The sequence below is a fragment of the Babylonia areolata genome, chromosome 14 (assembly GCF_041734735.1).
Source record: "Babylonia areolata isolate BAREFJ2019XMU chromosome 14, ASM4173473v1, whole genome shotgun sequence".
Lineage (NCBI taxonomy): Eukaryota > Metazoa > Mollusca > Gastropoda > Neogastropoda > Buccinidae > Babylonia > Babylonia areolata.
In genome coordinates this window covers 23,440,547-23,458,005 of record NC_134889.1, presented here as the reverse complement: position 1 = coordinate 23,458,005, position 17,459 = coordinate 23,440,547, and the positions used below count along the sequence as shown (strand labels likewise).

The 17,459-nt window shown below is 42.2% G+C and overlaps 1 protein-coding gene across 2 annotated transcripts in view; it reads right to left on the bottom strand.

Moving 5' to 3' along the window:
* The window catches only part of LOC143289929 (hemicentin-1-like), a 226,991-nt gene that overhangs the window by 76,169 nt on the left and 133,363 nt on the right, over positions 1-17,459 (bottom strand). For both annotated transcript variants that reach the window (XM_076599184.1, XM_076599186.1), the window contains exons 32-39: positions 16,899-17,073; positions 10,847-10,971; positions 10,087-10,246; positions 7,280-7,564; positions 6,060-6,344; positions 4,222-4,359; positions 2,383-2,517; positions 103-246 (exon numbers count right to left, since the gene is read on the bottom strand). In XM_076599184.1, the coding sequence (XP_076455299.1) occupies positions 103-246; positions 2,383-2,517; positions 4,222-4,359; positions 6,060-6,344; positions 7,280-7,564; positions 10,087-10,246; positions 10,847-10,971; positions 16,899-17,073 (1,447 nt within the window). The remainder of the gene's footprint in view (positions 1-102; positions 247-2,382; positions 2,518-4,221; positions 4,360-6,059; positions 6,345-7,279; positions 7,565-10,086; positions 10,247-10,846; positions 10,972-16,898; positions 17,074-17,459) is intronic.

The window sequence follows — 17,459 nt, the reverse complement described above, 5'->3', positions numbered from 1 at the left end:
AACAACCACCACAAGCTAAGCACCACAGATAGGTACAGACAACACAGACGAAAAGACAACACCTGTACAGATAGATACACAGACAAACAGGCGCCCACTGACTGGCGTTTTCCTCCAGCACCGCACGGTCCTTCAACCAGTACACGCTGGGCTTGGGGGAGCCCTCCGTCTCGCAGGGCAGCATCACACTCTGCCCCCTCGGCACTCGCACTGTCGGCCTTCCACGAGTCAGGATCTTGGCAGGCACTGACAAGAGAAAAGGCAAAAAGAAAGCACTGACAGTGACTGTGTGTGAGAGACCCAGAGATGCCAAGCCCTGTCAAGTGTTTGTGGGAAAAATCAGGAAATTAGGTAGTAACACTCGGACTCTGAGCCACATCAGAAAATGAACAAGGCATAGTTTGTAAACACTTGGGCCTACCTGCAACACAGTGTAACTGCTACAGTTATGCTGACTGGGTCCACTCAATGGTGTTTCAATGTAAACACACAAGCAATTAGCTGAACATCATCACAAGGTTAGTAGTGACTGCCCTGGCCTCATGATCAATAGGTCTAGAGCATCTGGGTAATGTTACTAGAGGAAAGCATGTGACCATGCTATGTAGTTGAAAATGAACTTGTCAGAACAATTTTGATGGTATAATGTCGGAACAAACTGGGATCAAGTTTAACAAAATAGGCAAAATCTGTTACAGTTGGCATCTCTGGAGTTCGGAGACAAGCACTGCTGGGGTAATGTCATTGTTTGAACAGGCTGAAGGTCCCTTCGCCTTTCACAGACATCAGGGAGATCTGAGACAAGCACTGCTGGGGTAATGTCATTGTATCAGTATCAGTAGCTCAAGGAGGCGTCACTGCGTTCGGACAAATCCATATACACTACACCACATCTGCCAAGCAGATGCCTGACCAGCAGCGTAACCCAACGCGCTTAGTCAGACCTTGAGAAAAAAAAAAATATATATATATATATAAATAATAAAATATTTTTTTTAAATAATAATAAAATAAAATAAACCTGTCATTGTTTAAACAGGTTGAAGGTCCCTTAGCCTTTCACAGACATCAGGGAGATCTGAGACAAGCACTTCAGGGGTAATGTCATTGTTTCAGTATCAGTATCAGTAGCTCAAGGAGGTGTCACTGTGTTCGGACAAATCCATATACGCTACACCACATCTGCCAAGCAGATGCCTGACCAGCAGCGTAACCCAACACGCTTAGTCAGGCCTTGAGAGAAAAAAAAAATAAATAAAATAAAATAACAATAATAATAATAGTTTCAGTTTCAGTAGCTCAAGGAGGCGTCACTGCGTTCGGACAAAACCATATACGCTACACCACATCTGCCAAGCAGATGCCTGACCAGCAGCGTAACCCAACGCGCTTAGTCAGGCCTTGGGGGAATAAATAATAGATAAGCTTACATAAATAAATAAATAAATAATAATTATAATATAGAAAAAGGTAGTAGTAATAATAATAATAATAATTAAAAAAAAAAAAAATATATATATATATATATATAAATTAATTAATTAATATAAAATAATTAATTAATTATTTTTTTTTTTTTAATTTTTATTTAATAATAATAATAATAAAATAAAAAAACCTGTCATTGTTTAAAAAGGTTGAAGGTCCCTTAGCCTTTCACAGACATCGGGGCAGTGAATTCATATCTACTATGTCTAGGGCTTGGCATATGACAATGGGGCCTAATCGGCTCCTTCCACCTTTTTTTTTTTTTTTTTTTTTTTACCTTCCCTGACCAAATCTGGTACCTTTCCCAAGGACACAGCAGCATAACGAAATAGGGTCTGGAACACAGGTTCTAGGTGATCAGAAGTCCAACACCTATTCCATTGGGCCACAGTGCCTCAATAATGACTAAAGTATTTACTTTGCACTGGATCTACTTTCTCAAGTGGATGTTTGTTGTTTTTATCGATGTTGTTTTCATTCCATATGAAATTTCTAAGACAAATAAAGCATTAATATACCTTCTCAAAATGGCAATCAATCAACAGTTTTTTTCTTTCCCAGAGTGCTGGTTCTGGCCTCATGGTTCTAATCAGCATGACTAATATATTCCAGTCAAACTTCAACATCATTTAATGTTTGCATCAGGATTATATGTCTGCAAAGGACTGTGTCCATGGACTCCTTTCCCAGCAATTTATGCGCCAATACGTCTGGCATCTGTCAATACAGAGTCCCTGAAGGTCTGTGTTCGAATCCCACTCTCACTCTTTCTCCCAAGTTGGACTGGAAAATCGAACTGAGCATCTAGTAAATTCAAACTGAGACGATAAACCGATACATAACCTACCCCACAAAACAACACAGCAAAACACACGAGCAAGGAGACCAACAGACCTTGCACTTGCAGCGTCACTGCCCTCGATACGTTGCCAGCCGGGTTGGACACAACGCACATGTAGCGACCGCCGTCCTCCAGTCGTACCAACATGAACTCCAGGGATCCAGAGGGAGTGGTGCGATGACGCAGACCTGGTAGAAAGGGAATGACGCAGATGATGAAACATGGAGACAGGACAGAGAGGAAAGACAGAATGACACAGAGATAGGACAGAGAGACCAGACAGAATGACACAGAGATAGGACAGACAGACAGAATGACACAGAGATAGGACAGAGAGACCAGACAGACAGAATGACACAGAGATAGGACAGAGAGACCAGACAGACAGAATGACACAGAGATAGGACAGAGAGACCAGACAGACAGAATGACACAGAGATAGGACAGAGAGACCAGACAGACAGAATCAAACAGAGATAGGACAGAGACCAGACAGACAGAATGACACAGAGATAGGACAGAGACACCAGACGGACAGAATGACACAGAGATAGGACAGAGAGACCAGACAGACAGAATGACACAGAGATAGGACAGAGAGACCAGACAGACAGAATGACACAGAGATAGGACAGAGAGACCAGACAGACAGAATGACACAGAGATAGGACAGACAGACCAGACAGACAGAATGACACAGAGATAGGACAGACAGACCAGACAGACAGAATGACACAGAGATAGGACAGACAGACCAGACAGACAGAATCAAACAGACATAGGACAGAGAGACCAGACAGACAGAATGACACAGAGATAGGACAGAGAGACCAGACAGACAGAATGACACAGAGATAGGACAGAGAGACCAGACAGACAGAATGACACAGAGATAGGACAGAGAGACCAGACAGACAGAATGACACAAAGGACAGAGGTAAGACAGAATGTCAGAGGTTGGAAAGATAGACAGACAGAATGACACAGAGATGGGACAAAGAGACAAGACAGACAGAATGACACAGAGATAGGACAGAGAGGCAAGACAGAGATCAAACAGAGGTTGGAAAGAGAGAAAAGACAGGCAGAATGACACAGAGGACAGAGATGCAAGACAGAAAGATAATTTGGAAAGAGAGATCAGACAGACATTATAACACAGAGGACAGAGAGGCAACACAGAGAATCAATCAGAGGTTGGAAAAAGAGATATCAGACAGACATTATAATACAGAGGACAGAGAGGCAACACAGAGAATCAATCAGAGGTTGGAAAGAGAGATCAGACAGACATTATAATACAGAGGACAGAGAGGCAACACAGAGAATCAATCAGAGGTTGGAAAAAGAGATATCAGACAGACATTATAATACAGAGGACAGAGAGGCAACACAGAGAATCAATCAGAGGTTGGAAAAAGAGATATCAGACAGACATTATAATACAGAGGACAGAGAGGCAACACAGAGAATCAATCAGAGGTTGGAAAAAGAGATATATCAGACAGAATGACACAGAAGGTAAGAGGCAACACAGAGAATCAAAAGCTGCAAAGTGCGACAAGTCTGGTGGTCACCCTGCTGTCAATATTTCCGGCTAGTACATTCACGCCAAATAACACTCATGAAACTTCACCCTCCATCTTAACAGGCTCTTTATAATTCCAATTAAACCACATCTTCCGAGTGCAGGCGGCTTGTTGCAATTCCAAATGAACAATGCCTTCCACGCTTCAGTGGGTCATTATAATTCCAATTAAACTACACCTTCTTAGCGTAAGCCTGGTGTTATCAGCAGGTCAGTTAAATAAGAGAGAGGACACTGGCAGACAATGAGCACTAAAATGAAAGAGAGGAAAGAAAGGTGGAAAAGCGACGTTTACACTAGTGACCTGAAGAGGGGAAAGGCTCCCCATCCTTCATCCACTGCACTATAGGGGTGGGCTGACCACTGGACTCGCAGGGCAATAGACTCTGGGTGTTGACACTGGCCGCTACCAGGTCTGGGCCTTCTGCTATCTCTGGGGGCACTGGGAAAAAAAAAAACATACAGTAACGACATTCAATATACAACATAGATGAATAATTGTCTTACACATTACAAAGAAAATCTGGACCTTCCACTGTCTCTGAGGGGACTGAAAAAACAACAACACAATAACATACAATAATAATGTTCAGTATACAACAACAAAACATGAATAGTACTTGTGTCTAATATATCACATAGAAAATCTGGACCTTACATTATCTCTGGGGGAACTGAAAAAACAACAACAAAACAACATACAGTAATGACATTTAATATACAACGACGGAATGTACAGTAATTGCGTCTAACATATTACAAAGAAAATCTGAACCTTCCATTATCTCTGAGGGAAATGACGAAAAAAGAAACATATGATAAGGCTTTCTGAATACAACAACAGAATGAATACTAACTGCATTTAATATATAACAAAGAAAATCTGGACATTCCGCTATCTCTCTGGGGGACTGAAAAATAACATATGGTAACGGCATTCCATATACAACAAAAAATGAACAGTAATTGCGTCTAATGTATTACAAAGAACTATACAATGATTAAAGAATAAATGTTGTGTCTAATGTACACTACAAAGAACAAAGAATATACACCTCTGCACACACTCACTCACACATACACACTCACACATATACCCTCCACCAACTCATTATCTACACCAAACACACACACACACATCCCTACACACACAGACACTCAAACACACACACACACACTCCTTGCACTGTCAAACAAAGTTTTCTGAGCCTGTCACACATGTGCACACATATACACATATCACATACCTACACAGCCACACACACATTATCCAACATACAAATACATTCAAACACACACAATACAAACACCAACAACACACGCACACACACTTTCCAACATACAAATACATTCAAACACACACAACACAAACACCAACAACGCACGCACTACAGACACTTTTCAACATACAAATACATTCAAACACACACAACACAAACACCAACATCACATGCACTACACACTTTTCAACAAAACAAATACATTCAAACACACACAACACAAATACTACACACTTTTCAACAAAACAAGTACATTCAAACACACACAACACAAACACCAACAACACACGCACTACACACTTTTCAACAAAACAAATACATTCAAACACACACAACACAAACAACACATCCACTACACACTTTTCAACAAAACAAATACATTCAAACACACACAACACAAACACCAACAACACATCCACTAAACACTTTTCAACAAAACAAATACATTCAAACACACACAACACAAACACCAACAACACACCCACTACACACTTTTCAACAAAACAAATACATTCAAACACACACAACACAAATACTACACACTTTTCAACAAAACAAGTACATTCAAACACACACAACACAAACACCAACAACACACACACTACACACTTTTCAACAAAACAAATACATTCAAACACACACAACACAAACACCAACATCACATGCACTACACACTTTTCAACAAAACAAATACATTCAAACACACACAACACAAACAACCAAAACCGCTCATCCCAATTTCCAACCAACAACTCACACCCACCCCCACATCCTCTCCACAATCCCGCAACCCCCACACCCCCTCCAATCCCTCACGCCCCCCCCCCACCCCCCAAACAACCATCAACACACACACACATACCCTGCACAGTCAAGCGGAATGTTTTCTGGACCTGCCCGGCAGGGTTGACAGCCTGGCAGCTGTAGTCCCCAAAGTCCAAGAACTGTGCGCTTTGCACCACCAGCATCTGCCCGTTGTCCACGATTCGAAGGTTTGGAGCCCCGTAGTCAGGTATCTGCCGGCCTTTACGGTACCACGTGATCTCCGGGGTGGGTACCCCTTCCACCGGGCACGGCAACCTGACCGGCTCGTTGAGAATCACCGGGATGTTCTGCAAGGTGTCGGAGCCGTTGATGGTCGGCGGAACTGTTGGAAGAAATAGGGGGACCTGTTGTGTTCACTCATGTCTCGTCTTTAAATAGCTGAAGGTGGCTTGTGGACAAATCACATGCATACAACAATATTAGAGTGCTGACGTTTCAGCTTGCAATGAGAAAAGCTGGGGGGGTTTTTATAGGGGGGGGGGGGGGGGTTGTTTTCTTTTTGTTCCATTTTTTGTTGTTGTTTGTTCCCAAAACAACTATTTTTGATGACAGGCTTACAGTCAGAAAAGGTGTGTTTTTGTGGTTTTGTTATTTGTATGTTTTTTGTTGTTGTTTTTGTTCCAGAAACAACTATTCTTGATGAAAAATATGGTAAAGACTTTGCTTTCTTACACACACAGTAACATTACCAAAATGCATGCAGACAGTGTGCTGGTAACTTAAAATAATTTTTTTTTAACCTCAATCACCAATACTTAATAACAGAAATGTTAAATGTTTCCATACAAGCACATAAAACATTACAAAATCCAAGCAGAATAAACTAAAATAGTAAGGTCATTTTCTACTGGTTGGATAATCATGCTGCCAAAATGATTCATGTCTTATCGTTTTGTCTGCAAAGACATCCCACTGTTTACTGAAACTGACAAATGATTCAGAAAGTCTGACACAGAGAGACAAATACAAAAGTCCTAAAAAGAGACAGATATAAAAAGATGATAAGTACACAATACACAGCCCTGTCTACGTGAACAAACCATCGAGTGCATAGTGCATTCTACAAGAAAGTCCCATGTCACCAACAGCACACTTTCACAGACAGAGTTGCGTGAAAAAAGAATGACACAAATGTGTCACTGACTCACAGATACAAACCCCTGCACCCCTTGTCTCATCCCCCCCCCCAAACCCCCACCCTCGTTCACACCAAACTCCCCCCACCCCCTTCCCTGACCTCCTCCACTCCCTTCTCACCCCATACATCCAGCAGATACACCTTGTCGGCAAAGCCAGCCTGGTTCTCGGCATGGCAGGTGTACTTCCCAGCGTGCTCCGTGCGGACATCCGTCAGCTGCAGCAGTGTGTCGTTGGACAGGAGGGTCAGGTGGGGCCGGTCCGAGGTCTGCTGCAGGGCCTCACTGTTGTGGAGCCACAGGAGGGAGGGCTGTGGGATGCCCGACACCTGGCACTGCATGCTGACCGAGCTGCCCTCCACCACCGACAACTTGTCAGAGCCAGGCTGAAGGATCTGAGGCGCCACTGGAACCAAAGACATCAAATCATGGGGGTTTTACAGCCCAGCAGACTCCAAGGGATCAGGTCAGGTCAGGGCAGAAGACAAGTCACAAAGCGCACTGTGCACTGTTTACTCATTTTATCTTTTAGTGAGTGGGTGATACAATTACATGCAACATGTACTAGTGCATGAAAAAAACACTACCCAACATGTGAAGCACTTGTAAGTTACTACTACTAACTCATCAATATCAAGTCCTGCTCCTGAACATTGTTCTAGTGTCAAAGTTTGTCTCATTAAAATGGCTTTCACATTCCTATATATCCATGAGCATCAAGGAAAGGGAAAAGTTTGTCTCATTAAAATGGCTTTCACATTCCTATATATGCATGAACATCAACGACAGGGAAAAGTTTGTCTCATTAAAATGGCTTTCACGTTCCTATATATCCATGAGCATCAAGGAAAGGGAAAAGTTTGTCTCATTAAAATGGCTTTCACATTGCTATATATTCATGAGCATCAAGGAAAGGGAAAAGTTTGTCTCATTAAAATGGCTTTCACATTCCTATATATGCATGAGCATCAAGGAAAGGGAAAAGTTTGTCTCATTAAAATGGCTTTCACACTGCTATATATTCATGAGCATCAAGGAAAGAGAAACGTTTGTCTCATTAAAATGGCTTTCACATTGCTATATATGCATGAGCATCAAGGAAAGGGAAAAGTTTGTCTCATTAAAATGGCTTTCACATTGCTATATATGCATGAGCATCAAGGAAAGGGAAAAGTTTGTCTCATTAAAATGGCTTTCACATTGCTATATATGCATGAGCATCAAGGAAAGGGAAAAGTTTGTCTCATTAAAATGGCTTTCACACTGCTATATATTCATGAGCATCAAGGAAAGAGAAAACTTTGTCTCATTAAAATGGCTTTCACATTGCTATATATCCGTGATGGCTTTCAAGTTCCTATGTATCCATGAACATCAAGGAAAGGGAAAAGTTTGTCTCATTAAAATGGTTTTCAAGTTCCTATATTTCCATGAGCATCAAGGAAAGGGAAAAGGTTGTCTTGTTAAAATGGTTTTCACGTTCCTATATATCCATAAGCACTAACTAACTAACTTACTCTACAGTATTTCTGAATGTGTCCACAGGTAATAATTATATGTAGAGGAAAAGAGCTTATTTTCTGTTACAGTATTTCTGGATGTGTCCACAGGTAATAATTATATGCAGAGGAAAAGAGCTTATTTTCTGTTACAGTATTTCTGGATGTGTCCACAGGTAATAATTATATGTGGAGGAAAAGAGCTTATTTTCTGTTACAGTATTTCTGGATGTGTCCACAGGTAATAATTATATGCGGAGGAAAAGAGCTAATTTTCTGCATTTTTTCTACATCAGTACAAGGCTGTAAATTCCCCAGGCCTGAACGGGTTAAAGAATGTAACAAAGTCCATCATTAGAAAAAACACACCAGGATGTATGAATGGATCTCTCTTCACGTGTTTTTCCTTTATTTCCCATTTATGTTTTTTCCCTTCATTTTTCACAATATTTATCAACAGTGTGCATGGTTTTTGTTTCTGATTTGTATTTTGTTGTTGTTTTTTTGCCAGTGAAAAAAGCATCATGGCAAAGCACTTATAGCAAAAAAAAAAGGAGGGGAAAAAAAAGAATGAATAGAAAATGATGTCCTCTGTAAAAAAATTAATAAATAAAAAAAAAGAGAGAGAGAAAAAGAACACATAACATGTTCTGTAACTTCCATGTGATAAAAAAAAAGAAAAAAAGAACAGAAAATAGTGTGTTCTGTGACTTGCATGCAACAACAAAAAAAGAATTAACAGAAAATAACATCCTCTGAGACTTGTGTGTGAAAAAAAAAAAAAAAAGAAGAAGAAAAAAGAACACATGGTAACGTGCTGTATGATTTGCATGCAAAAGAAAAAAGAATGAAGAGAAAATAACATGCTCTATGACTGGCATGTGAAAGAAAAAAGAAAACAAAAGAAAAGAAAGGAACATAAAATAATGTGCTCTGCGACTTGCATGTGAAAAACCAACCAACCAAAGAAACAGAAAATAACATGCTCTGTGAACTGCATGCAACTGAGGAAAAAATATATATTGAAACAGAATAAAAAAAACAACATATATATATATATATATATATATATATATATATATATATATATATAGAAAGATTTCAGTTTCAGTTTCAGTAGCTCAAGGAGGCGTCACTGCGTTCGGACAAATCCATACACACCACATCTGCCAAGCAGATGCCTGACCAGCAGCGTAACCCAACGTGCTTAGTCAGGCCTTGAGAGAGAGAGAGAGAGAGAGAGAGAGAGAAAAAAAGCAAATAAATAATGGATAAAGACGTAAAAAGAACTACTACTAATAATAATAATATGTTTAAGGCGCAAAAACTTGATGAAATCAACTATAAGCAAAAAAAAAAAAAAAAAAGAAAGAAAGAAACTAGCCAAAAACAAGAATAAAAAAAAAAAAAAAAGTGCCACCACACTGACCAAAGACCTGCAGAGAGAAGTCCACCTCGTCCTGGCCGGCAGGGTTGGTGGCCAGACAGGAGTAGGTCCCCGCGTCCTCCTGCTGGGCATTCAGAACCTCCAGGGTCCGGTCGTTGTCCACCACCCGCAGGTCGCGGTACGGCCAGTCCAGCAAGGGAGCCTGGCAGCCAGCCATTAACAGACAGCGGTCAAGGAAGGAGTCAGATACGCCCGGGATTTATCATTGTTCTAGCGGGGTCATTGAACACTCTTAATTAATAACGCACACCTCAAGACACACTGGGGGCAATTGCTGCAGTGCCAGACGATAGGGGGAAAAAATATAGTTATGGTGCGTGTAGGTGAAAGTGGTGCATGAAAGGTAAATATGAAACTGAGGTAGAAGAAATGGAAAGATGTGGGAAAATATAAGATACTGGCCCCACCCAAAAAAAGAAGAAAAGAACACACACACACACGCACATGCACACACACACACACCGACACAGACTGCCCCAACAACCCACCTCATCCTTGAACAAGATAATGGTGGAGGCGGAGGTAGCCCCCCCCCTCCACCCCATCCCCTAACCCCCCTCCTCCACCCCACCCCCCGCACACACACACACCTCATCCTTGAACAAGATAATGGTGGAGGTGGAGGTAGCCTACCCCCACACCCTCTCCCCACCACACACACACACCTCATCCTTGAACAAGATAATGGTGGAGGTGGAGGTAGCCTACCCCCACACCCTCTCCCCACCACACACACACACACCTCATCCTTGAACCAGATGATGGAGGGGGTGGGCACGCCAGACACGGGACAGCCGATGGAGATGGAGTTGTTCTGCACCACTGTCAGCTGGTCCTGCACCGCCTCTCGATCAATCACCGGTGGCACTGAAACATCATGACATGACAAAGACGTGTTTATTTCAGGAATAATAATAATAATAATAATAATGGATACTTATATAGCACACTATCCAGAAATCTGCTCTAGGTGCTTTACAAAAACGCTTTTGTTAACATAAAACATTTTATCTATGTTACATACACACACCAAAATGTGACACTACACACACACACACACACGTGCACATACGCACACACACATACACACGCACACACACATACATTTTAACATATATGTGTATCTAACAGCTACCCTAACACATACGCACACATAGGCAGGCACAAACTTACATAAACACACGCACACACAATAACATTCATATACATGCATGTAGTTATGTACATATACATATGTATACACACATAGTTAAGCACAGCGAACACAAAGGAAGTGGACCTGCCACAATTGAACTTATTGCTGAGGGAAAAGGTGAGTTTTGAAACGAGATTTAAAAGATGCGAGGGAATCAGAATGACGGAGGTTATCAGGAAGCCCTGAAGTCTACGACTATTGCATGTTTGTGACTGTGATGGCTGTCCTGCACCGTCTGGGGCTGCTCTCTCCCCAGAGAGAGTGCGTCACTACAATGAGAGCGTCACCAATTTGGGGGGTATTTTTTTCTGCCTGGAGTTTTATTTCTTTTTTCTACTGAAGTGGATTCTCTACATAACTTTGCCAGGGACAACTCTCTTGTTGCTGCGGGTTCTTTTACATGCGCTAAGTGCATGGCGTACACAGGACCTCAGTTTATCGTCTATTCTGAATTACTACAGGAAACTCGAAGTCTATAATTGCATGTGTACAACAGCGATGAGTGTATTTGTGGTTTACTTCAGCCATCACTCCCAACTTTGTGCTGCATATGAGGAATGGAACAGTGAAAGCATTGCCTACTCAGTACCGCTATACACTTTTTGACATTAAAAAATTTCTACCTCTCGCACAGATGGGAATCTAACAATGTTGAATGGGTCCCCCCTTGTCTTGTTTAAATCAGTGAAGTCAAGATTTAAGCATTTTATGCCTTTCATACAATACACTGAATGATTGTGATTCTTGTGTATTGTTTATGTGTTTTACACCACAAAGGGATTTCTCTTTGGAGATAATAAAGTATTCTGTATCCTGTACCCTGTGGGGGGTATGTGAAAATGTTACGTGTTCCTGAAACATATAAAATAGGACACGCATTCGACAGGCGCAATAGCCGAGTGGTTAAAGCGTTGGACTGTCAATCTGAGGGTCCCGGGTTCGAATCACGGTGACGGCGCCTGGTGGGTAAAGGGTGGAGATTTTTACCATCTCCCAGGTCAACATATGTGCAGACCTGCTAGTGCCTGAACCCCCTTCGTGTGTATATGCAAGCAGAAGATCAAATACGCACGTTAAAGATTGTGTAATCCATGTCAGCGTTCAGTGGGTTATGGAAACAAGAACATACCCAGCATGCACACCCCCGAAAACGGAGTATGGCTGCCTACATGGCGGGGTAAAAACAGTCATACACGTAAACGCCCACTCGTGTGCATACGAGTGAACGCAGAAGAAGAAGGACACGCATTCGGCACTGTGCTCACAGTCATATTTACAATAGCCATGCCAACGAATTGGTTAAGAGTTACATTTAGATGGTAACAAAAAATATGCATTAGCAACATATAAAGATTCAGCACTGTTTACTGCATACATGCCAAAAGCAAATGGTAATTTATTCTAAACACAAACAATAGAACTTCACAAGAAGAATTTGTAAACAAGTCGACTCAGAGAGGTGCACAATGTTGAGGTAAATCAGACAGAAAGTACTGTCATCATTAAGTACATAAAGCATTATTATTACATGATCAACTGGGTCAACAATTTTGTTTCTACTTACGAATAACGATTAGAAATCTTAAAACTTTTTTTTCTAGTAAAAGTTTTGGCAAATATCTTTTTCTTGCTTCTCTAAAAGCTGGACAGTGAAAAAGGTAACGGAAACTGTCCCCAAGATCTCTACAGTCACACTTCGTACAACTACCAACTGACCACTGATCTCAGACCATAGAAGAAAGGTGGCAGAATGTTTTTTTTGTTTTTGTTTTTTTGTTTTTTGTTTTGCTGCCCCATCATCTGCACCGTTTCAGTGGCATTACTCCCACACCACTCATTCAGATTCCCCCATATATGGCCACACCCAGGTTCGTCCGTCACAGTTCCAGCATCGGCAGTCCGCAGGGAACCATCGATGTTAGGTCGTCAGGAGGCCACACACCAGAGGAGACCCTGCACTGCTGCTAAGTCACTTTGGTGGTGTTCAGTAGTGCCTGTTCTGATTTAACATACTTAGGACACCACCTACTAAGCCCCCTACTAACGACAATAATGGCTTAGTTGCGGAGCTAGACTGAGTGAGCGTCCCTCCCAGAATGGAGACAGCCACCACGTCCCTCAAACAACAGCCCCCCCATGATCAGTATCAGTATCAGTAGCTCAAGGAGGCGTCACTGCGTTCGGACAAATCCATATACGCTACACCACATCTGCCAAGCAGATGCCTGACCAGCAGCATACCCCAACGCGCTTAGTCAGGCCTTGGAAAAAAAAAAAATATATATATATATATATATATATATATATAAGCGTACATACATAAATAAATAAATAATAATTAAGATGAAAAAAAAAAAGATAGTAGTAATGAAAATAATGATAAAATAATAATAATAATAAATAAATAATTAAATAAATAAGACAACAATGATGATAAATAAGCAAATAAATATAAAACATGAAGACACACATTCACACATACACCCACACATGCATAACAGATATGCCCCAAAAACGCAGTTTCATAGATATGAAAGCACAGTCAAATACATATAAACGTACATGAGCTCCAACACACACACACACACACACCACAAATTTCCCTGCACCCCCCCCCCCCCCCCCCCCATGAATCTGCTGACACTGAGGACACTGACAGGACTCACCCCAAGCAAAGAAGTGGAGGGGTATCGAAACTGAGGTCATTGGCAGAATGGTTAACATACTTATCTGCCTAAAATAGTGTCCACAAGGGTCTGGGTTTGAAATCCAGTTTAGCCATTTCTCCTCACTTTGACTGGAAAATCATACTGCACATCACATGTGGAGTGATGGCCTAGAGGTAACGCGTCCGCCTAGGAAGCGAGAGAATCTGAGCACGCTGGTTCGAATCACGGCTCAGCCGCCGATATTTTCTCCCCCTCCACTAGACCTTTAGTGGTGGTCTGGACGCTAGTCATTCGGATGAGATGATAAACCAAGGTCCCGTGTGCAGCATGCACTTAGCTCACGTAAAAGAACCCACGGCAACAAAACGGTTGTTCCTGGCAAAATTCTGTAGGAAAATCCACTTCGATAGGAAAACCAAATAAAACTGCACGCAGGAAAAAATACAAAAAACTGGGTGGCGCTGTAGTGTAGCGACGCGCTCTCCCTTGGGAGAGCAGCTCGAATTTCACACAGAGAAATCTGTTGTGATAAAAAGAAATACAAATATAAATAACTCGGATGAGACAATAAACTGAAGTCCAGTGTGCAGGATGCATTTGGTGCACTGATATAGAGCCTATGACAACAAAAGGGTAGTCCTCTGGCACAATTCTGTGGAAGAGATCCCCTCTGACAGGTACACAAATATATATGACATGCACTCAAGGCCTAAGTGCGTTGGGTTATGATGTTGATCAGACATCTGCCCAGTAGATGTGGTGTAGCGTGTATGTGGGGTTTGTTAGAACTCTGTGACAGACGGGCGCAGATAGCCGAGTGGTTAAAGCGTTGGACTGTCAATCTGAGGGTCCCGGGTTCGAATCACGGTGATGGCGCCTGGTGGGTAAAGGGTGGAGATTTTTACAATCTCCCAGGTCAACATATGTGCAGACCTGCTAGTGCCTGAACCCCCTTCGTGTGTATATGCAAGCAGAAGATCGAATACGCACATTAAAGATCCTGTAATCCATGTCAGCGTTCGGTGGGTTATGGAAACAAGAACATACCCAGCATGCACACCCCCGAAAACAGAGTATGACCGGAGATTAGAAAAGAGAGATAAACCACTTGCAGAAATTGCTGAAGCCAGGCAGCCTGCGCCGCGGCACGCATTCATTATTCATGAGCTGCCTTTGCCCCGCCCAAACGTAAGGAAAGCGTCAGTCGAACGCAGTCTCCTGAGTGATTTTATAATTTGGATTACACCTTTTTTCCCTTTTCTGTTTGCTTCATCCCACGCAGATGTCAAACTCAATTTTGTTGTGAATAACATTCCTAAATATTTATATGTATTGGTTACTTTTATTTCCCTATCACCACAGCACCATTTTTCACGAGTCGAAAGATGACCTCCATTGCGGAAAACTATAATATTGGTCTTAACGAGATTCACTGTTTGTTGTAGTCTGTCTGTTTCTTGCTTAAGGGCATTTAATTGATTTTGTAACCCTGTGGGTGTGTCAGACAAGAGAACAACATCATCAGCAAATAGCATTAAGAGCAAATCTGTTGCGCCAGGTATCATTTGTATTCCATGTCTCCCCTTCTTTGATAACTCCACTGCCAATTCACCGATGAAAAAGGAAAACAGCTGTGTGCTTGGCATACAACCTTGTTTAACCCCTCTTGGACACTGAAAAAAGTCTGAATAAATACCTTTGTCACGAACACATACAAGTACAGAATCGTAGATGCTTTTAACAGCCATGTAAAACTCCCGAGAGAGAGAGAGACAGAGACAGAGACTTAGAGAGAGAGATAGAGCACAATACAACGGTCTGCTCGGGCAACATGAAGCGTTCGTATATATATGAATTATGTATATGATTATGTACATATAGATAGATTTAGATTTACATACTGATAGATCTATATGAAATTATGTATGTATGTATTCATGTATGTATGTATAGACAGATGTTAGAAGAGAGACGGAGCTGAATATGTGTTTTATGTTTTGATATATATATATTTTTTTGTTGTTGAAGAAATGGTGATGTAAACCAGAAAGTGTGAAGAAAAAGTAGCGTTACGAAAACACAGTTCAATAATTTATAACTGTCTCTCTCATGTGCAACATTGCGCTGGGGGGGGTGGGGGGGGGGGAGTTGGTGGTGGGGGCAGCTGCTTTATTTTCTTTTTATATTATCTACATTCAATCAGATGCAAACGTGCTAAAAACCAAAGCAAAAATGAATCGGTTTTCATTGTATACAGCGAATCTTACTACACGTGCGAAATTCCAGGCGTAACTTAACTTTCGCTTTACTGCAGCTGAACCGTCGAACCGACCAGTTTCCTTGGGGTGGGGAAGGAGAAGGTGATTTACCGCCACCCTTCCGCACTGCGTGTGTGCCTCAAAACGGCTTCAGCACTGTTATAGACAGTAAGAAGGGGCCTGCCGCGAGTGGTTTATCTCTCTTTTCTAATCTCCGGTATGACTGCCTACATGGCGGGGTAAAAACGGTCATACACGTAAAAGCCCACTCGTGTGCATACGAGTGAATGTGGGAGTTGCAGCCCACGAACGCAGAAGAAGAAGAAGAAGAACTCCATGACACATCTTTGAGAAACTGAAACTGAAACTGATACTCTCAGATCATGTGTGGATAGGTTGCCAGCAGTTCAGTTTAGTTACTCAAGGAGGCGACACTGCGTTCAGACAAATCCATATACGCTATACCACATCTGCTAGGCAGACGTCTGACCAGTGGTGTATTTCAACACACTTAGGCCTCAAGGGGGTGGGGGTGGGGGGTGGGGGGGAGCCAGCAGAAAGTCAATAATCAATAATCCAGACATACAGACATGTGCAGTCAACAAATCACAGATGAGGATACAAAAACAAAGCATGATCCTCTCTCACAAACAAACAGAATCGACCAATCACCTTGCACTTCCAGGTCAAAGTTGCGCTCCAGCTGTCCTGCCTCGTTGGTGGCAATGCAGGTGTAGAGGCCGGTGTCCGAGGTTCTGGCGCTGTCGATCTCCAGCTGCCGGTTGTTGTTGATCAGCTTGAGGCGCTCCGTCTGAACCAGGGGCTCCCCGTTCAGCAGCCACTCCACCTGTCACAGCACAGCCATCACATCACATCATGGTGCTTACAGCCTCACCACTCCACCTGTCACAGCACAGCCATCACATCACATCATGGTGCTTACAGCCTCACCACTCCACCTGTCACAGCACAGCCATCACATCACATCATGGTGCTTACAGCCTCACCACTCCACCTGTCACACCACAGCCATCACATCACATCATGGTGCTTACAGCCTCACCACTCCACCTGTCACACCACAGCCATCACATCACATCATGGTGCTTACAGCCTCACCACTCCACCTGTCACAGCACAGCCATCACATCACATCACATCACATCATGGTGCTTACAGCCTCACCAACCACCTGTCACAACACAGCCATCACATCACATCATGGTGCTTACA